This window comes from Centropristis striata, chromosome 7 (genome assembly GCF_030273125.1).
Source record: "Centropristis striata isolate RG_2023a ecotype Rhode Island chromosome 7, C.striata_1.0, whole genome shotgun sequence".
Taxonomy (NCBI): domain Eukaryota; kingdom Metazoa; phylum Chordata; class Actinopteri; order Perciformes; family Serranidae; genus Centropristis; species Centropristis striata.
In genome coordinates, this window is record NC_081523.1 from 1366291 (window position 1) to 1393885 (window position 27595).

General features: G+C 36.3%; 1 protein-coding gene across 1 annotated transcript in view; it reads right to left on the minus strand.

Annotated features, from left to right (window-relative positions):
* Positions 1-1235: 1235 nt before the first annotated feature.
* Positions 1236-27595, minus strand: part of antxr2a (ANTXR cell adhesion molecule 2a) — a 171650-nt gene continuing 145290 nt past the window's right edge. The window contains exon 17 of the mRNA XM_059336436.1: positions 1236-1615. Coding sequence (XP_059192419.1) covers positions 1577-1615 — 39 coding nt within the window. The 3' untranslated portion in view covers positions 1236-1576. The remainder of the gene's footprint in view (positions 1616-27595) is intronic.

Consider the following 27595-nt stretch of genomic DNA (forward strand, 5'->3'; position numbering starts at 1 on the left):
TTCACTCCTTCCTTCTTTCCTCCCTCTGGTTTTTTTATTTTTTTTTTTTTAGATAGTTTCCGTCTGTGTGAGTGAAATGAGGTTTCTCAATATGGTCAGAATATGTTAAAGCCTTTGGTCTGAGACGCTGTTTTAGAGTTACAAACTACGAAAAGTCACTGAATGCAACACTTTTTTTCCTCCACAGCGCCTGTGTTGTACAAATATACACTGTAAAAAAATTCGTGTAGATTTTACGGTGAAAAACTGTTCTTTCTTTTTGTTTTGTTTTCATTTGCAGACTAAATAATAATAAGAATATTATAATAACAGAAGAATTGCTTTTGGTGCACACTTTCATCTTTATTCATGAAATTCAAATTTGTTTATATATTACAGTATATTTTTGCTACAAACATGGTGCCAGAGTTTTTTTTTTTTTTTTTTTTACAGTGGAGTAAATAAAAATACTGTTTTGGCTGATATATTTACAATGAAAAACTGTTCTGTCTGCCTCATATCATCAATTAACAATTTCTTTTTGTTGTTTTTTTCATTTGTAGACTAAATAACAATAAGAATTTCATATAATAACAGATAAGGAAGATAATCAATAAGTATTGCTTTTGCTGCAAACTATCCACTTAAATAAGTCAATAGATGTTGGTCTAATAGTTTCAGTTTGATATGAACACTGTAAAAAATGTCTGTCTAGTAAATGTAAATGTTTATATCAGCCAAAACAGGATTTTTTACTTAAAAAACAAAACAAAAAAACATTACTCCACTGTAAAAAACTCAAAATTTAATGTCATATATATACAAGCAATCACTGTAATTTTTGCATTTTATAGAACATAAAAACAGAAACTTTTTATTTATAGGGTGAAAAATGACAATCTTAAAAATGAAATCAACAGTTATAATATAATTTTACTGTAATATTAGAAAAAGTTTTGCTGGTTTTTATCGTAAAAACAACAGGTTTTTTTTTTTTTACAGTGTAGGCTATTCCTTGTTTTACTGTAATCAAAAGTGTCTATTACATTTATATGCATTTTCTTTTATTTTACACCTTATTTCTGATGCAATCTGACAGAGTTTGTCTGTAATTTCTACCAACATTTTTTACAGTGTAATTGTGTAATTACTTTGTATTATTTTCTTTTTTTTTCATAATATATTGTGTTGTTATTGTGATGTTCTGGGACAATGTTTACTAGCTACTGAGAGCTTTTGTTTTTTTGTTTTTTTTTACAAGATCATGTTTTGCTGTTTATTATGATTTTAAATTTTCATTTGGATTTTAAAATTATGTGTAAATAAATAAATAAAAAGGATGGAGTGCTGCGTTCAGGGCCGGAAAATAGAAATAATTTGGTGACAGAACAAAAGGTAAATAACTTAATAAAAGACTAATAATATTAACATTTCACCCTGTGTGCTTTAGAGAGCAGAAGGAACCAGGAAAGGAACCAGGAAAGGAGACAAGGGAACATTTAGTGGTTTCAGCTGCAGGACCCAAAAATAAAAAAAACAACCTGAAATTCTTCTTCTCTTGTTCTTCCAGCACGCAGTAGTTCTTCTTCTTCTTCTTCTACTGATGCTGCACACGGTTGAAATTCATACACCGACCCTGAAAAACACACAGAAAGAGAAAAAAAAAGAGAATATTAATAACTTTTATCATTAAAACCACAATTATCTGCAAATATTCAAGAACAGACGAGTCATTTTTATTCTAAATTTGCTGCTTTTTCTAATTAGCATCTTTAGTTATTTCTCTATCATCTCATTTGCATAAAAAGTGTTTGTTAATTGGCTCTTTGATAATAGATATTTCTATTTAAATTAATCAAAATATGACATAATAATAATAGCAATTATGAATTGCAATGATAATGTCAGACAATAAATGATAAAAGTAATTAAATTTAAAAGTATAAAAATGTTTTCTGATACATCCAAACACAACAAACTAAAAATAATAATTTGTACATAAATACCACATTAAAATATAATTATAGACGATAGAAAAGAATATAATTTCAAGAAAAATGAAGTAAAACAATCCATCAAATCAGCAGAAATTATATTTAAATAAAAAATGAAACGGAGAATCAGCTGCAAATGTTTCTGTTCGCCGTTCCTCCACCTTTCTGAGAATAGTGACGCAAAAAAAAGACGTTTCACTTTTATCTCCCGTGCACGAACGTGTGTGTGTGTGTGTGTGTGTGTGTGTGTGTGTGTGTGTGTGTGTGTGTGTGTGTGTGTGTGTGTGTGTGTGTGTGTGTGTGTGTGTGTGTGTGTCTCGGTGCAGCAGTAACAGTCGGCCGACTGGCACCAAGAGGGAGCTCTCACACAGCGAATCCTCAGCAGCCAGCAGGCACACACACACACACACACACACACACACACACACACACACACACACGTCCCTCTATCGTTGTGAGGACTCAAATCTAAACATAAATCATAACCTGAACCTTAAAATCAAGCCTTAACCCTCAAACAGGCCTTTAAAAAAAAAAAATGTCCTCAGTTTGCTGGTTAAAGCCCTGGTCCTCACTTTGTAGGCAGTACGAGAACACTAAAAAAACACGCATTCTTGTACTTGTATCTTTTTGAGGACACGTCATTCACATAATGACTTTTTAATGAAATTAAATTTAACATTTTTGTACAGATTTATGTCATTATAACTGTGTTATTCTGCAAAAAAAATACAGTTTTTTTAAAAATTCTCCTGATTTCTTGTTTACACAGAGCCGAGAGGAGAGGACAGGCGAGTCTTAACCCTCAAACATGCCTTTCAAGAATAAATGTCCTCAGTTTGCTGGTTAAAGCCCTGGTCCTCACTTTGTAGGAAGTACGAGAACACTAAAAGACACGCATTCTTGTACTTCTATCTTTTTGAGGACACGTCATTAATGTAATGCATTTGTAATGAAATGAAATTTAACATTTTTGTAAAACAGGTGATCCATTTTTTTTTCTTTTTACAGATTTATGTCATTATAACTGTGTTATTCTGCAAAAAAATACATTTTTTGAATTCTCCTGATTTTTAGTTTACACAGAGCCGAGAGGAGAGGACAGGAGAGGCTGGAGAAATGCAAATAGTTCAATATGTTTAGCATGTGGAGACACAATTTTTACCCAATGTTGTCAACATTGGAAAATACTAAAATGCTTTAAATTCATTGCAAAAAAAAAAGAGAAATTCAATCTCTTTTTCATGATTGATGTCATTATTCTGCACAAAAGACATGTTTGAGTTGTTCCCACTTCCTAAACCTAAAACTAATTATAACCTGAACCTTAAAATCAAGTCTTAACCCTCAAACAGGCCTTTAAAGAAAAAAAAAGTCCTCAGTTTGCTGGTTAAAGCCCTGGTCCTCACTTTGTAGGAAGTACGAGAACACTACAAAAACACGCATTCTTGTACTTCTATCTTTTTGAGGACACGTTATTAATGTAATGACTTTGTAACCTCTGACCCCTAAATCTGAAACTGAGTCCTAAGTACAAGTACACACACACACACACACACACACACACACAGTTCTGTACATCATTAATTATTCTTTATTCTTTATTTATTCTTTCGTTCTTGCATCATGTTTCGTCCTTTGACTGTTTTAGATATTTAGAGAGCAGCTTCCTCAGAGCGAGAGAGAGAGAGAGAGAGAGAGAGAGAGAGAGAGAGAGAGAGAGAGAGCAGCTGTGTTGCTAAAGGGGAGTTTCACCCAAAATCACACACAAAAACACACATTTCCTGACTGGCTCCTGGTCGTATCTGAGCATGAAGATGACCAGAGAAACTCAGAGTAGAAATGTGTCTTTGAGGCTCAAAACAGCAAAAAAAATGTGATAAAACGGCAAAATTATTTCACTCAATGTTTGTTCGTTGGTTTGATAGAAATGACTCTGTAAAAACAGGCATTATCGTAGAAATCTGAACTTTCTGCTAGTCCTTGAACGCATCATCGGTTACTCAAAGTACTTGTTTCCTTGATCTATATTTATATTTATATTTACTACTTTGTTCTCTTGCACCAGTTTACCACCGTAAACTCCTTGTATGTACTTGGCAATTTACATGATTTTGAATCTGATTCCATTAGAAAAAGAAGACAAAATGAAGCTTAAAATTGTGATATTTCTGTCAAAAATCACAGGAAAAAAAGTCTCATTTAAAATAAATCTGTTTACACAGAGCCGAGAGGAGAGGACAGGAAAGGTTGGAAACGTGACAATACTTCAATATGTACAATTCCTAGACTTTTTTTGGTAGTTTCACTTCTAGTTTTGGTCATTTTGTGTGGTCATTTTTTGTGTTCATGTGTTTTAGTCTTTTTGTGTCTTTTTTGGTGATTTTGTCCTTTTTTTGGTAATTTTGTGTCTTTTTTGGTCAATTTGTGTCTTTTTTTGTCATTCTGTGTCTTTTTTTTGACATTTTGTGTCTTTTTTATCATTTTGTGTCTTTTTTTAAATCATTTTGTGGTCAATTTGTGCCTTTTTTGGTCATTTTTTTTAGTATTTTTTAGTATTTTTTTTTTTTTTTTTTTTATCACTTTGTGTCTTTTTTTGTCTTTTTTGATAATTTTATGTCTTTTTTGGTCACTTTTTTGGTCTATTTTTAGTCATTTTGTTTCCTTTTTTTGGGTGATCTGAACTGTGCGTGTGAGATTGTGTTCAGTGAGTGGGGGTCGTGGACAACATGCATGTTAAATTGGGGGTCGCGACTCAAAAAGGTTGAGAACTACTGATGTACATGACCAGACTGTGGACAGAGAAAATCTCCCTTCGGCTCAGAGAGAAAAGATGGTGACCCGTAGTGAAGCATCCAAAATAAGAAAGTCACACTGAAACTGAAATAAATCAGGAAGAATGTTTTCACAGCTATAAAACACAGAGTGTGCTGCTCCACAGAGACAAAGACTGTCCTCTCACTGTGTCGCCTGTCCAAATGTTCTGACCAAAAAAAAAAAAAAAAAAGAGAGATCAAGCTGCAGCGTCATATCACATAAGACTAAAAATAAAACAATCTTGGTGCAAAAATAGAGGAAGAGGAAGAAAAGAACTGCATGTACAGTAAATAAAAGCAGCTCCTTTCTCTCAGTGAGCTGATAGATTTACACAGTTTCTGTGTTTGAATTGGTTGTAAAAGAGGAAAAATGCAAACCTTGATGCAGTTTATTTTATGTTTTGAGTATAATTTACCTTCTGACCATAGCTTTACGTGCTTATTTTAACAACATGTGTCTAAAATGAGTGAATAACCTCTTCACAGGGATTTCAGTCTCGACTAAATGACTAAAAAAGACACAAAATGACCAAAAAAAAGACACAAAATGACAAAAGAAAGACACAAAAAGGCAAAAAGGACACAAAATTATCAAATAAAAGACACAAAATGACCAAAAAAAGACACAAATATGACACAAAAAGACACTAAATGAACAAAAAAAGACACAAAATGGCTAAAAAAAGACACAAAAAGGCAAAAAAGGTCATAACATTATCAAATAAAAGACACAAAATGACCAAAAAAACAGAAAAATGACACAAAAACACATTAAATGAACACAAAAAGACACAACAATGACACAAAAAGACACTAAATGACCAAAAAAAGACACAAAATGACAAAAAAAGACGCAAAAAGACAAAAAAGACACAAAAAGGCAAAAAAGGACACAAAATTATCAAATAAAAGACACAAAATGACAAAAAAAAGACAAGAAATGAACAAAAAAAGACACAAAAATGACACAAAAAGACACAAAACGACCAAAGAAAGACACAAAATGAACAAACAAAAAAAATATTATTATTATGTAACTAAAATAAGTGAATAACTCTTCACAGGGATTTCAGTCTTGTGTAAAGACTTGTTTTTAGGATTGACATTGTGAGCTTTTTCATGCTTTTCAATCTATTCAACTGTTGAATATGGTGAGTTTTTACCTCAAATATTGGCTCCAGTTGAGAGTTTTAGTTGCATGAAGTTTAAATGATATTTCTAAAGTATTTTCTACCACCAGTATCTACCCACAGATACTGGAATGAGGAAAAAACGTGCTAGTTTCAAGTATTTCTGCCTTATTTTAATGTTATTACAGCTTTTCGAGCTACAATTACTCAAAATAAGCCTGGATATTTTTACTTATTTAAAGAATTCTCACAGAGAAACATTTACTTACTGCACTGGCAGATAATTTGACTCGTTTCAAACATGTATTTGCTTAATTCTAGTTAGTTATTTCTTATTTTTGTCAGTTGGTTTTGCAGTGCAGCACAGAAACAACTAAATATTATGGAACTATTGTTTTCCTTTTACAGCCCTGAACAGTTCATTTAGAGCACTTCAAATATGTTTTATTTCCCATTTATGGCTGCTTCCTCTTAGTCAACTCAACACTTAATAATGTGTATTTATAGTCTCTCTTGACTGAGACATTTTAAGACTTTCTAGTGAAATGACTGTTCAGTTATTAGTCATTACTGACAAAGTCTCCTCACAGCTTGAACAACAATATTGAGTTTTACAAGATTTCTGCATGACGACGCTCGTCTGCTGAGGGAGAATCAGACCAGAGGAGCTGTTTGTCACAGAAATTATCTGATTATTAGTCGGGAAATGTCTTTAATCTGATCCTAGCACCTCTAGTGTCGAGGGAAAATGTGAAATTTTTGGTTTCAGACGTGAAATCTGGAACATTTTGAAGCATAGAATCTGATTTTAGACTGAATTTGCATCACAAGGTGCACATTTCTGAGCAAACAAATGCACATTTTTGCACATGCAGGCCTCAAAATCTAATAAATCCAATAAAAAAACACCGTTTGCACGCTCTACAAAGACTGTCCTGTCCAAAAAAAGAGATCAAGCTGCAGCTTCATATCACAAATGTGCACATATTTGACTTTGCTTTTCCGTTTGAGCAAACAAAGGCTCGTTCCTGCACATTCAGGCCTCACACACACAGCTGGAGAATCTTCAATTTCTCATCATTATAAGAAATTCTGTGATTAATAGTCGGAAAATGTCTTTTATCTGATCGTAGTACCTTTAGTATCGAGGGAAAAAGTGACATTTTTGTTTTTTTTAGACATGAAATCTGGAACATTTTGAATGAGCACAGAATATGATTTAAAAAAGACCTGATTTATGTGCTAAATTTGCATCACAACATGCACATTTATGAACTGCACATCTGTTTGCTTCTCTATTCTAGCAAACAAAAGCACATTTTTGCACATGCAGGCCTCAAAACCTAAGAAATCCAATAAAAAAACACTGTTTGCACGCTCTACAAAGACTGTCCTCTCACTGTGTCTCCTGTCCAAAATGTAGCTGCAGCTTCATATCACAATGTGCACATATTTGAGCTGCACATCTCTTTGCAAACAGAGGCACGTTGTTGCACATGCAGGCCTCACACGGTCCAGGTTTGAAGGTGTTTAATAGTCGGAAAATGTCTTTTATTTGATCGTAGCACCTTTAGTGTCGAGGGAAAATGTCACATTTTTGTTTTTTTAGACGTGAAATCTGGAACATTTTGAATGAGCACAGAATCAGATTTTTACAAAAACCTGTTTTATGTGGTAAATTTGCATCACAACATGCACATTTTTGAGCTGCACATCTGTTTGCTTCTCCGTTTTGAGCAAACAAAGGCACATTCTTGCACATGCAGGCCTCAAAACCTAATAAATCCAATCAAAAACACAGTGTGCACGCTCTACAAAGACTGTCCTGTCCAAAAAAAGAGATCAAGCTGCAGCTTCATATCACAATGTGCACATATTTGAGCTGCACATCTCTTTGCAAACAGAGGCACGTTGTTGCACATTCAGGCCTCACACGGTCCAGGTTTGAAGGAGCTTAATAGTCGGAAAATGTCTTTAATCTGACCATTGCACCTCTAGTATCGAGGGAAAATGTGACATTTTTATTTTTTTAGACGTTAAATCTGGATCTTATTAAAAAAAAAACAGATTTATGTGCTAAATTTGCATCACAACATGCACATTTTTGAGCTGCACATCTGTTTGCTTCTCCGTTTTGAGCAAACAAAGGCACATTCTTGTACGTGCAGGCCTCAAAACCTAAAGAAAAAACACAGTGTGCACGCTCTACAAAGACTGTCCTGTCCAAAGAAAGAGATCAAGCTGCAGCTTCAAATCACAAATGTGCACATATTTGAGCTGCACATCTCTTTGCTTCTCCACTTTAAGCAAACAGAGGCACGTTGTTGCACATGCTGGCCTCACTCTGTCCAGGTTTGAAGGAGCTTAATAGTCGGAAAATGTCTTTTATCTGATCGTAGCATCTGTAGTGTCGAGGGAAAATGTCACTTTTTTTTTTTTAGACGTCAAATCTGGAACATTTTGAATGAGCACAGAATATGATTTTTAAAAAAACCTGATGTGCTAAATTTGCATCACAACATGCACATTTATGAACTGCACATCTCTTTGCTTCTCCACTTTGAGCAAACAAAGCCACGTTTTTGCACATGCAGGCCTCAAAACCTAATAAACCCAATCAAAAAAACACAGTGTGCACGCTCTACAAAGACTGTCCTGTCCAAAAAAAAGAGATCAAGCTGCAGCTTCATATCACAATGTGCACATATTTGAGCTGCACATCTCTTTGCAAACAGAGGCACGTTGTTGCACATGCAGGCCTCACATGGTCCAGGTTTGAAGGTGCTTAATAGTCGGAAAATGTCTTTTATCTGATCGTAGCACCTCTAGTCTCTTTGCTTCTCCGTTTGAGCAAACAAAGCCACGTTTTTGCACATGCAGGCCTCAAAACCTAATAAACCCAATCAAAAAAACACTGTGTGCAGCTCTACAAAGACTGTCCTGTCCAAAAAAAAGAGATCAAGCTGCAGCTTCATATCACAATGTGCACATATTTGACATGCACATCTCTTTGCTTCTCCGTTTGAGCAAACAGAGGCACGTTCCTGCACATGCAGGCCTCCCATGGTCCAGGTCTGGAGCTCCTCTCTGAGGTCTAGCAGGAGGACCCAGTGGTGCTCCCTGAGCTGCAGAGTGAGCAGCAGCCTCCTCCTCTTACAGTATCTGCTCTCCAGTCTGGCTGGGGAGCAGCAGCGTGCACGGACCGACTGTGACGAGGGCTTTAGACAAGCTGGAGAATCTTCCATTGCTCATTATTTGGCAGGGCTGCTGGGTGTTTGATGGAGGGGTGGGGGCTTCGCTCCATCTCTGCATGGTAAGCCCCTCGACGTGTACCCTCTGCAACTAATCTCACACAGTCAACAAATAAGGCACATCAGATGCTGTTTTGGCCGCGGCCATCAGAGCGGCTAAGTTCAGTGGATTTTAGGGGTTTTACGGCACGGGGGGGAGGGGTGTGGGGGGGCTCGGCGAAGGGGAGAAGAGCTCAGGATGGCAGCAGAGCGAGGGGATCTGCTGCGAGGGCGAAGCAGGTGCAGCACAATACGGTCAAACCCGTTCCAGCTCCCCTGGTCCCGCATGAGCGGGGCGACTTGGCAGGAGGCGCCGCCTTGTAACGGGGCCATGTTGGAGAGACGGGGGCCCACCTGGACCCCCCCCCCCCCCACGCACACACACACACAACTACAGTCTGAATATGTCAGCAAGGAATGTCAGAGACATGTCATCAGACGGACGGATGGACGGACGGATGGAGGGATGGAGGGATGAGTCAGGAGGAGAGACGGAGAGGTGAAGAGACAAGAGGAGGAGGGGCCACGTCCACATCCACTCTGAGATTAATCAGGTTCATTATAGAGACCATCACTGCTGCTTTAGATGGAAATAAATGGAAGGAAGTCAACCTTCATATCAAACTGAAACTATTAGACTGACATCTATTAAGAGTAGAGAGTTTGCACTGCAAAAAAGGTCTAAAAAAACAGATAAAACACTAAATCTGAGGGAAATAATGAGCAATTATTTAAGGATGTGCATCTGATAAAATGCTGCACATTTCTGCAGAATGTTTCAGACAATTTGAAGCTTTTTATGACTCATATCATCAATTAACAATTTATTTTTGTTTGTTTTTCATTTTCAGACTAAATAATAATAAGAATATTATAATAACAGATAAAGAAGACAAATATTAAGCATTGCTTTTGCTGCACACTGCAACAAAGGTGTTTAGTCTAAAAACCAGATAAAAACACTAAATCTGAGGGAAATAATTAGCATTTATTTAAGGTTGTGCAGCTGATAAAATGCTGCACATTTCTACAGAATGTTTCAGACAATTTGAAGCTTTTTATGACTCATATCATCAACTAACTATTTCTTTTTGTTTGTTTTTTATTTTCAGACTGAATAACAATAAGAATATTATAATAACAGATAAGGAAGACAAATATTAACCATTGCTTATGCTGCACACTGCAACAAAGGTGTTTAAAAACCAGATAAAAACAGTAAATCTGAGGGAAATAATTAGTAATGATTTAAGGTTGTGCATCTGATAAAATGCTGCACATTTCTACAGAATGTTTCAGCTTCTGCAGAGAGACAATTTGCAGCTTTTTATGCCTCATATCATCAATTAACAATTTCTTTTTGTTTCTTTTTATTTTCAGACTAAATTATAATAAGAATATTATAATAACAGATAAGGAAGACAAAGATTCAGCATTGCTTTTGCTGCACACTGCAACAAAGGTGTTTAGTCTAAAAACCAGATCAAACAGTAAATCTGAGGGAAATGATCTTGCTGCATGGACAGATAATTTACCTTGACAAGATTTATTACATTAAGATTATTAAATGTAGAAATAAGCATGTTGGACATGTTGAGTGAGGAAAGTGGAGCTCTGCAGCTCGTGTCAACATGCTGAGGCTCCGGTCAGATAGTGGACAACGTGTGCACGAGTCAGGACCTGGACTTGGAAGATTATCTCAGATATGCTGATATTAGCAACTTCACAAGATTTAAAAACGTCCTCCAACAGAATTTTGGAGTCAGAAGTGCAAAAAAATCCTGTTATTTTTGGCAACAATGTAGCTCTTTGTTGCGCTGTGACTTCTTTTAAAACGGTCTCGCTAAAATTATTATTAGTGTCGCAATGGGAAGTCAGTGAATTAATTGGAAAATTAATCAACCGGTTAGAAAAAATGAGCAATTATTTAAGGTTGTGCATCTAATAAAATGCTGCACATTTCTACAGAATGTTTCAGCTTCTGCAGAGAGACAATTTGCAGCTTTTTATGCCTCAAATCATCGATTAACAATTTCTTTTTTCATTTTCAGACTAAATAATAATAAGAATATTATAATAACAGATAAGGAGGACAATGATTAAACATTGCTTTGCTGTACACTGTAAAAAAGGTGTTTAGTCTTTTGTTTTCAGGTTGTTCCACTTTCTAGAAATTATATTTCTTATTTAAAAATCCTGTGAAACATACACACAAAATATGATTTTTAGGTATATTAGAGACGTGAGACATTAGAGAGGGCGTGGCCTGAGACGCTAGAGAGGGCGTGGCCTGAGGCTTTCGAGAGGGCGTGGCCTGAGACTTTAGAGAGGGCGTGGCCTGAGACTTTAGAGAGGGCGTGGCCTGAGACTCTAGAGAGGGCGTGGCCTGAGACTTTAGAGAGGGCGTGGCCTGAGACTTTAGAGAAGGCGTGGCCTGAGACTTTAGAGGGCGTGGCCTGATACTTTAGAGGGCGTGGCCTGAGACTTCAGAGAGGGCGTGGCCTGAGACCTTAGAGAGGGCGTGGCCTGAGACTTTAGAGAGGGCGTGGCCTGAGACTTTAGAGAGGGCGTGGCCTGAGACTGTAGAGAGGGCGTGGCCTGAGACCTTAGAGAGGGCGTGGCCTGAGACTTTAGAGAGGGCGTGGCCTGAGACTTCAGAGAGGGCGTGGCCTGAGACCTTAGAGAGGGCGTGGCCTGAGACCTTAGAGAGGGCGTGGCCTGAGACCTTAGAGAGGGCGTGGCCTGAGACTTTAGAGAGGGCGTGGCCTGAGACCTTAGAGAGGGCGTGGCCTGAGACTTTAGAGAGGGCGTGGCCTGAGACATTAGAGAGGGCGTGGCCTAAAACTTTAGAGAGGGCGTGGCCTCTCTAAAGTTTTTGTAGGCCTGAGAATTCCCTATCAAGGTTACAATAGTTTTGGATTTTTTATTAGTTTTAGTTTTAATTTTGTTGTGAATTTTGTTTTCAAATTCAGTTAGTTTTAATGAGTTTTTAGAGTGAGTTTGCTAGTTTTAGTTTAGTTTTTAATAGTTGTAGTTTTTTGTAATGGTGTATTTGTTGGGTGGGAGATTAAAAGAGGTCACAATAAATTTTGCCTTTATTTCCTTTGTCTGATCCATTTTCATTATGTATGAAAAAAGTGGATAAAGACGAAAATGAAGGACATTTTCACTATAATTTTAGTTAGTTTTGTAACCACACAATACAGTTTCAGTTAATTACCATTAACATGTAACCTTTAACCCTTAAAACAAAGTCTGAAATCTAAAAAAAAAAAAGCCTTTAAAGAAGTGAGGACCGGCCGAAATGTCCTCACTTTGCAAAAATGTCCTCACTCTGTTGGTTAAAAAACGTGTTCCGGTCCTCACTATGTAGGAAGTACAAGAAGAAACACACACACACACACACTCCACTTTACTCCTGGATGTCTGCCTCTAGTTTCCAGCCAACAGTCCAAGTGACAACATGTTGTGTGAGGAAAGTGGAGCTCTGCAGCTCGTGTCAACATGCTGAGGCTCCGGTCAGATAGTGGACAACGTGTGCACGAGTCACGACTCGGACTTGGAAGATTATCTCAGATATGCTGATATTAGCAACTTCACAAGATTTAAAAACGTCCTCCAACAGAATTTGGAGTCAGAAAGTGCAAAAAAATCCTGTTATTTTTGGCAACAATGTAGCTCTTTGTTGCGCTGTGACTTCTTTTAAAACGGTCTCGCTAAAATTATTATTAGTGTCGCAATGGGAAGTCAGTGAATTAATTGGAAAATTAATCAACCGGTTAGAAAAAATGAGCAATTCTTAAAGGTTGTGCATCTAATAAAATGCTGCACATTTCTACAGAATGTTTCAGCTTCTGCAGAGAGACAATTTGCTGCTTTTTATGCCTCGAACCATCGATTAACAATTTATTTTTGTTAGTTTTTTTCATTCTCAGACTAAATAATAATAAGAATATTATAATAACAGATATGGAAGACAATGATTAAACATTGCTTTTGCTGCACACTGTAAAAAAGGTGTTTAAAAACCAGATAAAAACAATAAATCTGAGGGAAATGATCTTGTTGCATGGACAGATAATTTACCTTGACAAGATTTCTTACATTAAGATTATTAGCATGCAAATAAGTAACACATTGGCTCTAAATTAGTCATTATTAAGTAGTTATTAATGCCTTATTCTGCATATTATTTGCATGCTAATAAGTAACACACTGGCTCTAAATAAGTCATTATTAAGTAGTTATTAATGCCTTATCCTGCACATTATTTGCATGCTAATAAGCAACTAATTAATGTTGAATATGTGTTCCCTAATATATAAAGTGTTCCTCTGTGCTTTAGAGTCAGAACCTGCACACAAATATGACTCATTTCTATAACTTTCCATTTCTTTGTGCAGCTGTTCTGCTCACTAAAAGCTTTTCATGAACTCTGAACATTTCCAAACGCTTCAAGTTTCATCTTCAACTATATTTCCATGTCAGTAACAGAGTGACTGTGTGCAGATGTGGCCTTTAAACATCTGCCCTCAGCTGTTTATTCCATTACTTTAGTAGTTTATTTGTCAGGGACTAAGCCTAAAAAAACATCTTTATACCAGGTTACAATAACAGGCTACACATGTATTGCTTATAGGATTTGCTATCCAAGGCTAATTTGCAGATTTTTGGCTTTTATTTTGAAAATATTTCAGTTTACACACCCAAAATGAAAATAAAGATTAATAATCCGGCATGTCCTGTGCTCGTATGTTGTCAATTGAAAGGTTTAAACAAACTTCCAGCATTTATTGACTCCAGTTATATTTTCCTTTTTTAGTCTTAAGTGAGACCGGTTTTGCATAGAAGTCTATGAGAAACAGGAAACACTTTGCACATGTATTTCATGGACTGTCTGACTGAAGGACTATATATTTACTGCAACATTTCAGGTGCTAGACCTTCATCATGCAAATGTTTTTTTTGCAAATAAGAAGCCGTGCTTAATAGGGAGTGGCTGCTATAGGAGTCTATGAGAAAATGTCCCTACTTCTCACTTGATTTATTACCTCAATGAACATATTCATAATGAGTTTATGGTCTCAATCTTTAGTTTCAAGTTTTCTTCAATACAGCATGATGTTTAATTTGTAAATTAGAGGTTTTGTTTTCAGCTTGTTCCACTTTCTAGAAATGATACTTCTTATTTAAAAAAACCTGTGAAACATGCACACAAAATATGATTTCTAGGTATATTTGTGGTCTTTTAGCTAAGAAGCTGCAGCATCTACCAAAATAATTCAAGAAAAGGCATTTAAATGGTGTGTTATCTAAATCTAACTGGACCTTCATCATGCAAATGTTTTTTGCAAATAAGAAGCCATCCTTAATAGGAAGTGGCTGCTATAGGAGTCTATGAGAAAATTACGCAACCTCTCACTAGATTTATTACCTCAATGAACATATTCATAACCAGTTTATGGTCTCAATCTTTAGTTTCAAGTTTTCTTCAATACAACATGATGTTTAATTTGTAAATTAGAAGTTTTGTTTTCAGCTTGTTCCACTTTCTAGAAATGCTACTTCTTATTTAAAAAACCTGTGAAACATGCACAGAAAAAAGGAATTTTAGGCATTTTAGCTAAGAAGCTGCAGCACACACAATTTAAATGACTTTTCTTGCATTCATTTGGTAAATGCTGCAGCTTCTTAGACCACAGATATACCTAAAAATCATATTTTGTGTGCATATTTCACATTAAGACCCAATATGTTACTTATTTGCATGCTCATAAGCAACTAATTAATGTTGAATATGTGTTCCCTAATATAAAGTGTTACCTTTAAATCACAACATCACTGAGAAAACTCTGGAGGTCAACTTTTATTTTGGTAGGATCTGATCCAGAAGCTGTGATAAGAACTTCCTCTTGTGTTTTTTCCTCGACTTTCCTTCTAGAATTTAGAAAATAATCTAGCAATCTTCTATAATCTATTAGTTCAACAAAACTACAAGTGAAATATTAAGTTGCCATGTGTTTGTCTCCTCTCACAACCAGTCAGAAATAAATCTGCACGACATTTTTTGGGAGAGAAATAAAAAGGAAATGAATAAACACAGCTGATGGCGAGTTAGTTAGTTATCTCCCTTCCAACTGTTTGTATTGGCTCGTCGGATTCATTGATCGTATAGTTTGTCACATTTACAATATCGGAAAAAAAACAAGAGAAAGACTCAGGAGGAAAAAGGCGTTTAGGTTAGAGAAGGAAGCTCCCATCTGGACTGGAGTGTGAAAACACTTGCAAGCATGAGAGTTGTAATCCAGTTGCAAGATGCTTATTTTGCAGTGATAAGCTTCAGGCTTTGAAAGATTTTATTACCAGAACAGAGACTTTTTTTTTTTCCACATTAGAGCTTTGCAGCCTATACAGTATCTTAGTTAATCTGGGGCTTACTTAATCCAACAGCAACAGGACGAAGAAACACTCCGTCACATTATTCACACACTGTTTCTACTAAATGTTAATCAGCTCAACGACAGAAACACTCCACAGCAGAAACACTCCACAGCAGAAACACGCTGCAGCATTCACCTGTTGGTCTTCACGTTTCACTAATAAAGTGTGTTCTGCTGCTAAACACCACGTCTTCACAAGGTTCAGATGTTTTCAGGTTTTCAGAAGGTCTCTGACCAGTTGGTGCATGACTGGATCTGCTGCTGTGACTCAGTCATGAGAGACGTGTTTCTGTTTGTGTTTCTGTCCATTTTTGCATATTGACTAATAAAATCTTTAGTGCTTTTTGTGGCAATTAAATAAAGTGCAAATGTATATTCAACGGAATCATAAAACTAGACTTATTTAGGACTTTTCCAAGTTAATGCAACTAGCACACAATTAATGTTTTTGATTTCAGGCAAATTTAAGCTATTAAAAGCATCTTTTCTTTAAAAAAATTGCCAAATGACATCGTTAAAATAGTGATATTTCATCAAAATCATTTCGTTCTCGTGTCTCATTTAAAAATTCACCATAAATAAACCATTTCCACAAGATTCTGTTAAAAACATTACATTCTGCTCCTCAGCACAACTAAGAAGCCATGAATAACTCAGCTACGACAAACAGTCACTTGACAAAAATTCAGTGAATCTTCACCTGAACAACAGGCTGTTTACACAGACCAGAGAGGAGAGGACAGGACAGGTTATGAGTAGAGGTTGTTAAATGTGTACTGCATGTGCAGAAAAACAAATTATCAAAGGAATTCAGATCGGGTATTTTTTCTTTTCTTTTTAAATGCATGGAAGTCATAACTGTGTTTACACCACAAATATTTTTGAGCTCTCCCTACTTCTAGTTATGATTTTGCTGTTTCCAGAGTGGTGCAGGTCTTATAGAGTGCAGTGAAAAAACAGGGCCACAGTGAGTAAAATGTGACAAAAAACAAGCAGAAAGTTTTTGGGTAACACCTTTAAACTTCAGTTTCAACTGTTTTAACTGTTTCAACTGTTGTCTGTTGTATTTTAAACTAACTGTTGAGATAAAATGATGTTATGGCTGCAGTTCTAATATTAGAAAGAGCAAAATTGCAAGTTCCTGCAGAAGAATAAAGGAATAACTGAACATCTGGACTTCAGAAGGAAATATAAAAGTTGGAGTGTACTCGTTGGAGGTGTTCTTCTTTATTTTAGCTGCATTTTTATTTATTTAAATCATGGGTCTCAAACTACTTTTTTTTGGGTAATTTTGTGTCTTTTTTTGGTCATTTTGTGTCTTTTTTAAATACTATTGTGTCTTTTTTGGTAATTTTGTGTCTTTTTTAAATACTTTTGTGTCTTTTTTCGTAATTCTGTGTATTTTTTGGTCATTTTGTGTCTTTTTTAAGTAATTTAGTGTTTTTTCAGTTATTTTGTGTCTTTTTTTGGTAATTCTGTGTATTTTTTGGTCATTTTGTGTCTTTTTAAAGTAATTTAGTGTTTTTTCAGTCATTTTGTGTCTTTTTTTGGTCATTTTGTGTCTTTTTCAAGTAATTTTTTTTTTTTTATCTCATTTTGTGTCTGTTAGTAATTTTGTGAATTTTTTTGTCAATTTGTGTCTTTTTTAAATAATTCTGTGTCTTTTCTGGTCATTTTGAGCCTTTTTTTTAAAGAATTTTGTGTCTTTTTTGGTAATCCTGTGTATTTTTTGGTCATTTTGTGTCTTTTTTAAGTAATTTAGTTTTTTTTTCTCTCATTCTGTGTCTTTTTTTAGTAATTTTGTGTCTTTTTTTGGTTATCTTGATACTGGCGGAAGCAGTAGACTTCTGCAAGTTAAGAAAATAAATAATAATAATAATCCTAAGTCCTGGTCCCTGTGAGTGTCTGCCTGTCGAGCCACCAGACATGTGTTCTGTTTTACTCCGTGTCCTCGGACACATATTGAACAAATTAAAAGTTCAAGTTGGAGGGAGAAGCACAGCTGCACAGGGACAGAGGAGAGAGCCAGACACACACACACACACACACACACACACACACACACACTGCCCACACAGCGCTGCCATCTGGCCTGCTGGGAAATCAGAGCCACCTGAGACTCGGCCAAATACATGATGCTCGCTGACAAGTCGGGCAGTTCTTCTCATTGTAAAGAGCTGAATAAAGATTATACAAGCACATAAGGTACATGGGAGGACAACATTTCAGTTTTTTATTCCTTATGATGAAGCAGGGACATCTTGGAAGATGCAAATTGAAGTATGTGCTATAAATCCTTCCATGTTCACGTGCATTAACTGCTGCTGTCGGACTAGAAACTAAAGATTGAGACCATAAACTCATTATGAATATGTTCATTGAGGTCATAAATCAAGTGAGAAGTTGGGTTATTTTCTCATAGACTCCTATAGCAGCCACTCCCTATTAAGGATGGCTTCTTAGTTGCAAAAAAACATTTGCATAATGAAGACCTAGCACCCAAAATGTTGCAGTAAATATAAAGTCTTGCAAGTCCGGCCAATAAGCAGGAGTTTCCCATGAAATAGAGCCGTCGCTAACTGTGCACAACCTCAGCTTATCATCAAAAACAAAGCAGCATGGCTAATTATGCACAGAGTCTCCGTTGATCATAAACATAGTGATGGTGAATTAACCGGCATCACTAACTGTGCACAGAGTGTCTGGTGCTTGTTGTTAACAAACAGAGATCGCTAAGTGAACACCTCCTGCAGCAGCAGCACATACACACTGTACTGCTACAGAGCTAACTGTTAGCCTGCTAGCACATACACACTGTACTGCTACAGAGCTAACTGTTAGCCTGTTAGCACATACACACTGTACTGCTACAGAGCTAGCTGTTAGCCTGTTAGCACATACACACTGTACTGCTACAGAGCTAACTGTTAGCCTGTTAGCACATACACACTGTACTGCTACAGAGCTAACTGTTAGCCTGTTAGCACATACACACTGTACTGCTACAGAGCTAACTGTTAGCCTGTTAGCACATACACACTGTACTGCTACAGAGCTAACTGTTAGCCTGTTAGCACATACACACTGTACTGCTACAGAGCTAACTGTTAGCCTGTTAGTAATTTGCAGACTGGACGCTAAGGGCTTAACATCCCCTCCGGCTCTGCAGCTGGGAGAGACTGCTGCAGGATGACTGTGCCGATTCGACTTGTTCTTACAAGCCTCCGGCCCCCGCGGCTCGTTAAGAAGAGCCTCTGGCCCCCGCGGCTCGTTAAGAAGAGTAAGAACGAGTCTCCAAAAGTCTCCAATAACACCAGAAAAAGTCGCTGGATTTGTCTCCAGTCGCTTTTAATGAAAAATAGTCACTAAGGGGGTCTGAAAAGTCGCTAAATTTGGAATGTTTGTTAAAATGTTCAATAAAAAGAACTTCCCATTAAAACAGGAGATAATATATAAAAGCAACTTCTGAGACTCTATTTACATGTCAGGCTTCTCAAGCAGCAACAGTGCCTCCAGTAGGAAGCCTGAGAGTGAATCAAAGTGGTGCATGATGGGAAATGAGTGTGCTGGCTTCTGGACTGACCCAGGGAGCAGAGAGGGAGCAGAGAGGGAGCAGAGAGGGAGTGAGTGACAGCTTGCAGTAGAAAGTTGTGCTAGCAGCAGCAGCATATGGTGAGCAGACTGTTGGAGCTTCTCTGGCTCTGGCTCTGGTTCCTGAGACAGGAGAAGATTTAACGAGTGGTGAAAAGAGAAACTGATGGTGAAGAGAAGAGGTCGACTTCTTTGGTCCAAACATCGTCAGAGTGTTTCTGTTTGTTGTTCTGGTGAAGTTTTCCTGCTGCCGTCTGGAAACAATGTTCATGTTCTCATTTATCTTCCTGTTCATTCAGATCAGTCTGAAATATGTTCTGACTGTAAACTGAATTAGAACTTGAGATTGAAGTGCTTTGGGACGATTTTGCCATTATTGGTGCAAAGATCTTCCTCCTTATATCAACAGATTCTTTCATCTTGAAGTCATATTCTGTATTTATGTCATTAAACAGAGTATTAATCTGTTTAATTGACTTTTAGGGTGTTTTTATCATAGGTATGATTGATTTTTACCATAAGTTCTTGTTCTGTACAACTACAAACGCCCATTACCTTTGTAATACTTGTTTCTGTTGTTATTAAAGTGTAAATAAAAGCCACCTATCATAAGATCCCAAGCACATACAATGGTGTTGACTTTTGCATCATGTCTACTATTGGTGATATTTTGGCAATAATGTCAAATACAACCCTCTCGCTTTCTTTCCTACTTTATCATCCATGGTGCTGCAGGTTAGAGGAGGAAATGTCTTTGACTGCAACTTGCATTTAGTGGTACTCCATTTCCGTGTTTTGTTTCTCATAAACTTCTATGCAAGACTTATTTTTGCACCCCAGTGGATTATCGTACTATTGGTCAATCTATGCTGGAGTCTACTTCAAATGCGTTGAAGTGCTTTAGGACTATTTTGTCCGTATTAGTGCAAAGATCTTCGTCCTTACATCAACAGATTTTTTCCTCTTGAAGTCATATTCTGCATTTATCTCATTAAACAGAGCATTAATCTGTTTAACTGACTTTTAGGGTGTTTTATAATAGGTATGATTGATTTTTACCGTGCGTTTTTGTTCTGTACAACTACAAACGCCTATTACCTTTGTAATACTGTTGGATTAACCTGGATGGAACTGTACTTGAGAACATAAACCTTCCTAAGATCCTTTTCAAGAGGACTCAGGGTACAGTACACACTGTTAGTGTTAATGTTTTGGTAACAATTTAAGTTTCCTACTTTATCATGCATGGCCGTGCTGCAGATTAGAAGAGGAGTTGTGCCTGATAACAGTGGTGATGCGTCTCTATTCACAGGTTGGTTTTCGCTGGAAGGAAGCTGCTCTCAAATAACACAAACCGTACTTAGGAATGTGCATGGATCGGCCAATTGTACGATAATCCACCAGGGTGCAAAAACAAGTCTTGCATAGAAGTCTATGAGAAACAGGAAAACACTTTGCACATCTATTTCATGGACAGGTGCGTAGAAAACGTCGTTTTCACACAAACCGAAAAGAAAACTGAACTTCAGAGTCAAGTGCACTCAGAATCTGGGACCCTGAAGTAAAAAAATCCCTAATATTTGCTTCCAACAGCTAAAAGTCTAAAATATAACATGCTGACATGCTGCAGTTTCCTGCTCTCAAATAACATAAACTTGGGAACGCATTTGAAGTAGACTCCAGCATTGATTGACCAATTGTACGATAATCCACTGGGTGCAAAAATAAGTCTTGCATAGAAGTCTATGAGAAACAGGAAACACTTTGCACATGCACAGGTCATTTTGTGTCTTTTTTTGTCATTTTGAATCTTTTTTAAATACTTTTGTGTCTTTTTTCGTAATTCTGTGTATTTTTTGGTCATTTTGTGTCTTTTTTAAGTAATTTAGTGTTTTTTCAGTCATTTTGTGTCTTTTTTTGGTCATTTTGTGTCTTTTTTAAGTAATACATTTTTTTTAAATCTCATTTTGTGTCTTTGTTAGTAATTTTGTGATTTTTTTTGTCATTTTGTGTCTTTTTCAAATAATTCTGTGTGTTTTTTGGTCATTTTGAGCCTTTTTAAAATAATTTTGTGTCTTTTTTGGTCATTTTGTGTCTTTTTTTCTGTCATTTTGTGTCTTTTTTTTAGTAATTTTGTGTCTTTTTATTGGTTATCTTGATACTGGCGGAAGCAGCAGACTTCAGCATTGATTGACCAATTGTGCGATAATCCACTGGGGTGCAAAAATAAGTCTTGCATAGAAGTCTATGAGAAACAGGACACACTTTGCACATGCACAGGTAGAAAACTCTTGTACAATTGTTCGATGTCGACCAGCTACTATACTCAGTTTACACACAAACAGAGAATCTGGAACCCTGAAGTGAAAAAAATCTCTAATATTTGCCTCCTATAAACTGATCTGCAGAACTACATCAGCTAAAAGTGTAAAATATAACACAAAAAGTGTAAAATATAACACAAAATGACTAAAGAAAGAGACAAAAGACTAAAAAATACACCAAAAAAACACAAAAAGTCAAAAAAAGACACAAAATGACACAAAAATGACACAAAAATGACACAAAAAGACACAAAATTACCAAAAAAAGACACAACATGAACAAAAAAGACACAAAATAACTAAAAAAAAGACACAAAATGACAAAAAAAAGACACAAAATGACCAAACAAAAACAAAAATATTATTATGTAACTAAAATGAGTGAATAACCTCTTCACAGGGATTTCACAAAAAGACACAAAATGACCAAAAAAGAGACAAAAATACTAAAAAAAAAATACACAAAAGGACAAAGGACAAAGTACCAAATATTATTATTTTGCTGCAGTTTCCTGCTCCTCCTGCTGCATGAGGAGCTGCAGGTTTTATTCTCTTCCTGTGAACCTGTTTTCAGTCTTTGTGCTGCAGCTGAACGTCTGAGCGTCTCGGCGTTCTTCGGCTGAGTATCAGCTGTGTGTTGCTGCAGGATAAGTGGCTCCAACATGGCCGCCGTGGTACTGTAGCTGCAGCTGTTTCCTGCCGGGCCTCCTGCTCGCTGCTACACCCCCCTTACCCTCCTCCTCCACCACCTCCCCCTCTCTCTGCTTCTCTTTTTTCCTTTTTTCAGAGTAAGTGCACATCATTGGCAGCTAAAAGCTCTGGGCACCGTCCCTCTGGTTGTTCCAGAGAAATGCCAATCGTTTTGGCGTGGACGGGGCCCTCACAGACGGCGCAGGAAGGCACAGATGGCACTAATGGACGAGCAGAATCCAAGCGAGGGACGGGACAGAGCCACACCGGAGCGCCGTCCAAATAACTCTAGTGTGAATGTACTGGAGGGCCAACGCGCCGCCGCCGCCGCCGCCGCGCTGCTCTAGCGGGGACGGTGCCACGGCGATGCAGCATAAAGAATTTAAAATGATAAAATAATCATAAGAGAGGGAGGAGGGAGGAGGAGGAGGAGGAGATGGTGGAGGAGAGCCAGCAGGATCAGACAGAGGAGAGATTGTTCTCCTGCTGATATGTGATCCAGTCCAAGTCAACCCGCTGCAGCCAGACAACTGCTTCAATGCTAAGCTAACAGAGCTAGCGGAGCTAGCGGAGCTAACGGAGACTCTGTCTGTCAACCAAGAGACGCTTTATAGACGGAGACGTACAATAGTTCCTCTGTGAGCCAGCTGAGAGCTCAGAGACACACTTCACTGATAAAACATCAACTCACCGAGTGTTTTAGTATCTTAATTATCTGGTTATGAGTATAATTTACCTACTGACCATAGCTTTATGTGCTTATTTTAACAACATTAATGGAAAAAATGAGTGAGTAACCTCTTCACAGGGATTTTAGTCTGGACTAAGGCACTAAAAAAGACACAAAATGACCAAAAAGTCACAAAATGACTAAAAACAGACACAAAATGACCAAAAAAAGAGACGAAAAGACTAAAAACAATTCACAAAAAACACAAAAAGACAAAATAACCAAAAAAGACACAAAAAGGCATAAAAAGACACAAAATTGCCAAAAAAAGACACAAAATGACCAAAAAGACACAAAATTACTAAAAAAAAAAGACACAAAATGACTAAAGAAAGAGACCAAAAGATTAAAAAAATACAAAAAAAATACAAAAAAAATACAAAAAAAAACACAAAAAGACAAAAAAAGACACAAAAAGACACTAAATGAACAAAAAAAGACACAAAAAGACAAAAAAAGACACAAAATGAACACAAAAATGACACAAAAAGACAAAAAAAGACAAAATGAACAACCAAAAACAAAAATATTATTACTATGTAACATAAATGAGTGAATAACCTCTTCACAGGGATTTCAGCCTTGTGTAAAGACTTGTTTTTAGGATTGACATTGTGAGCTTTTTCATGCTTTTCAATCTCTTCAACTGTTGAATATGGTGAGTTTTTACCTCAGATATTGGCTCCAGTTGAGAGTTTTAGTTGCATGAAGTTTAAATTATATTTCAAAAGTATTTTCTACCACCAGTATCTACCCACAGATACTGGAATGAGGAAAAAACGTGCTAGTTTCAAGTATTTCTGGCTTATTTTAATGTTACTACAGTCGGGCTTTTCAAGCAATAATTGCTCAAAATAAGTATTATTGGATTTATTTTAAGACATCATTGTTTTTCCAGTTTCTAGATATTTTTTAGTTATTTAAACAATTCTTACAAAGAAACATTTACTAGATAATTTGACTTGTTTCAAGCATGTATTTTTTAATTCTAGTCATTTATTTCTCATTTTTGTCAGTTAGTTTTTACAGTGTTGGACTTTTTTTTTTCCCCGTCCCTCCGTTTCCCACGTGATGGCCACATGCTGCAGATTTTTAACATTTGTTGTGCAAAAAGCATTCACAAAAACATCCCTGTGTGTCTTCTCTAGCTGGTAGTGGTCAGCAGATGCTTGTAGGAAGAACTAGTCACAGCTCTCCGTGGTGCTAGAAGAACCAGTTTTACTGCTCGCTGTTCTTTTGATAAAAGTTGAAATACTTCTGGAGGGTCGTGGTACCTTAAGTTTGAGCCATTTTCAGCCTTCTGTGTGGTTTCTAAAAATGCAAGCAGCTTGCAGAGCTGAGAGGAGAAGCAGATAGGTGGGCAGATTGGGAGAAAAATTGTAGCGTGACTTTTTAAAAGTCTGCAGAAAAGCACAGAGAGAGAAAAGTTTCTCAGGTGCTAGTTGGCAACGGAAAATACACTGTAAAAAGTGTCTGTAAATGTCTGATTTTAGGGTGAAAAACTGATAAAACATGACAGTAAAAGACGTACAATGATAAATGAGTTAATTCAGTTTCAGTAAAAATTAAACACTGTAAATGTATATATAAGACAAAACTGTGTTGGTTTTTTTAAAATAAATTGCTCCACTGTAAAATGACAAAAGACACAAAATTACTAAAAAAGGATGCAAAACGGATTAAAAAAAGAGACAAAATTACTGTAAAAGGACGTAAAATGCCCATAACAGACACAAATTGTCCAATAAAAAGACACAAAATTACCAAAAGAAGATGACCAAAAAAGACACAAAATTGCCAAAAAAAGACGTATAATGACCAATAAAAAGACACAAAATGAAAAAAAGACGTATAATGACAAAGAAAGACACAAAATTACCAAAAAAAGGCGTATAATGAATTTCACTAAATGTGCATATTTTTTATGTATAACTTAACTGCACTGTGAACTTGTTTTTATATTTTTTTATGTCTATTTATGTACAAAAACACATTATGTGCAATATAAATATTCTATTTTTAGAGGATTATATTCATGTTTATTCCAGAGTAGAATCACTGTGAGCCAATGCAACGGAATTTATAGTTTAAATTAAACAATAAAGTGTCTAAAAGTGTCATAAAAACATTAAAAAGCTAGAATGTCTGAATCCAGGAGCTTTTAATTTGCAGCAGCAGCATCTTTTTTGCATCTTGAATGAAAAACAGCCTTTAATATTAATCATTCAAAGAAAAAACAAACCGTTTCTTTCCAAAAATAAATATGCTGAATATCCATTTGGTCTAAACTTTGTCGCCTTAAATTCATCTGTCAATATTTTTGTGTTGTCCCATTTTGTTTTACTAAAACATCACAGAGGTGTGTGTTCATACCTGCAGGTAAATAGTTGCTGGTGCCCCTTTATTAAAATATTACGGTAATGTTTGTGTTGACTATTAAAGGTCATTAATTGATTCTAACCTGAAAATAAACAGTTTTTTTTAACAATTTTGCAGAGCTGAGCTTTCCAGACACATTTCTGAAGTGACAAAGAGGCCAAAAATATTTCATATATCATCATAATTAGTGTTATTGTTGTTTAATTGGAGCTTTAATCTGACTGTCTGTCTGAATCCAGCAGCTTTTAATTCTCAGCAGCAGCATTTTTTTTTATTTTTATCTGTCTGAATCTTCAATGAAACAAACTGTTTCTTTCCAAAAATAAATATGCTGAATATCCATTTGGTCTAAACTTTGTCGCCTTAAATTCATCCGTCAATATTTTAGTGTTGTCCCATTTTGTTTTACTAAAATATCACAGAGGTGTGTGTTCATACCTGCAGGTAAATAGTTGTTGGTGCCCCTTTATTAAAATATTACGGTAATGTTAGTGTTTATGTGCACGGACAGAAAAATGTGTTGGATTATTAAAGGTCATTAAATGATTCTAACCTGAAAATAAACTGGTTTTTTTTAACAATTTTGCAGAGCTGAGCTTTCCAGACACATTTCTGATGTGACAAAGAGGCCAAAAATATTTCATATATCATCATAATTAGTGTTATTGTTGTGTAATTGGAGCTAAAGCAGCTTTAATCTGAATCTCTGTCTGAATCCAGGAGCTTTTAATTCGCAGCAGCAGCATTTTTTTTTTTTTTTATCTGTCTGAATCTTCAATGAAACAAACTGTTTCTTTCCAAAAATAAATATGCTGAATATCCATTTGGTCTAAACTTTGTCGCCTTAAATTCATCTGTCAATATTTTTAAAAACACAGATGATTCAATCTTCAGAAAGCTTATTAGTAAACAAAGGTTTGAAGATGACTCATTAGCAGAATCTGCTTTACTTTGATGCCAGTCAGACGGAGGAAGAGACACGTTCTCCTTTTGGATCCCAGGCGCTCTGATTGGCCTGCTTTCTGGAGACGGTCCCTGCAATGACTCTAAATAAGTGTGTGTGTGTGTGTGTGTTACTACCCCCCCTCGCGCACACACACACACACACACCAGCGGCATGCTGCAGCGGGTCACATGTGATCTGCTCCGATCAGAGCTGCAGCCATGAGACGGGAGGAGGCAGTAATTATTGGAGTGAGCTGTCAAGACGCTGTGTTTATCTGTGTGTGTGTGTGTGTGTGTGTGTTTATCTGTGTGTGTGTGTGTGTGTGTGTGTGTGCCAGGCAGCCTCCCCTCCTACAGGGTGGCACATATTAAAGTCCCTGATGAGACTAATGCAGGAGGAAATGGGTTTGGCGAGGCGCCCGGTCGAGAGGTGAAAAGGAAGAAGGCTGGACCTTGACCTCCATTCAATCTGGAGCAACAATAAAAAGGCAGTTTGTTTTTGTTTCTCCTTCTTTTAATTGTGCAACTGGATTTGATTTGCAATGAATATTCGTATTTCTTCCAAGAGAATTAGTGGATGTTCAAAGCTGCATTTACAAACAAAAAGGACAACAACTGATTTAGTAAGAGTCATTTAAAATGTACAAAATTGGTGATAATTGGCACTGTGAACTTGTTTTTATATGTTTTATGTCTATTGTCTACGCACAAAAACACAATCTGTGCAATATTAATATTCTATGTATAACTGAATGACAATAAAGTGTCTAAAAGTGTCTAATAGAATGATACAATCATAAAAACATTAAAAAGCTAGAATGAGAAATGGAGACATGACATGTTGACCCTTGACATCCACTCAATCTGGAGCAAAAATAAAAGGCAGTTTGTTTTTGTTTCTCCTTCTTTTAATTGTTCAACTGGATTTGATTTGCAATGAATATTCGGATTTCTTCCAAGAGAAGATCTAAAATCTCAGTATTAGTGGATGTTCTGGATTCTGTTGGTTTTTTTTTTTTTTTCCTAAAAACTGATTTTATACAAAAATATAAAGCTATAAAGCTGCATTTCCAAACATTTTTCCAAACTTTCCAGAGTCTCATAGACAAAAAGGACAATTGTCCATGCATAAAAACACATTCTGTGCAATTTAAATATTCTTATTTTTACAGGTTTATGTTTATGACATTCCAGAGTAGAATCACTGTGAGTCAATGCAACAGAATTTCATTAAATGTGCATATTTTTATGTATAACTGAATGACAATAAATTGTCTAAAAGTGTCA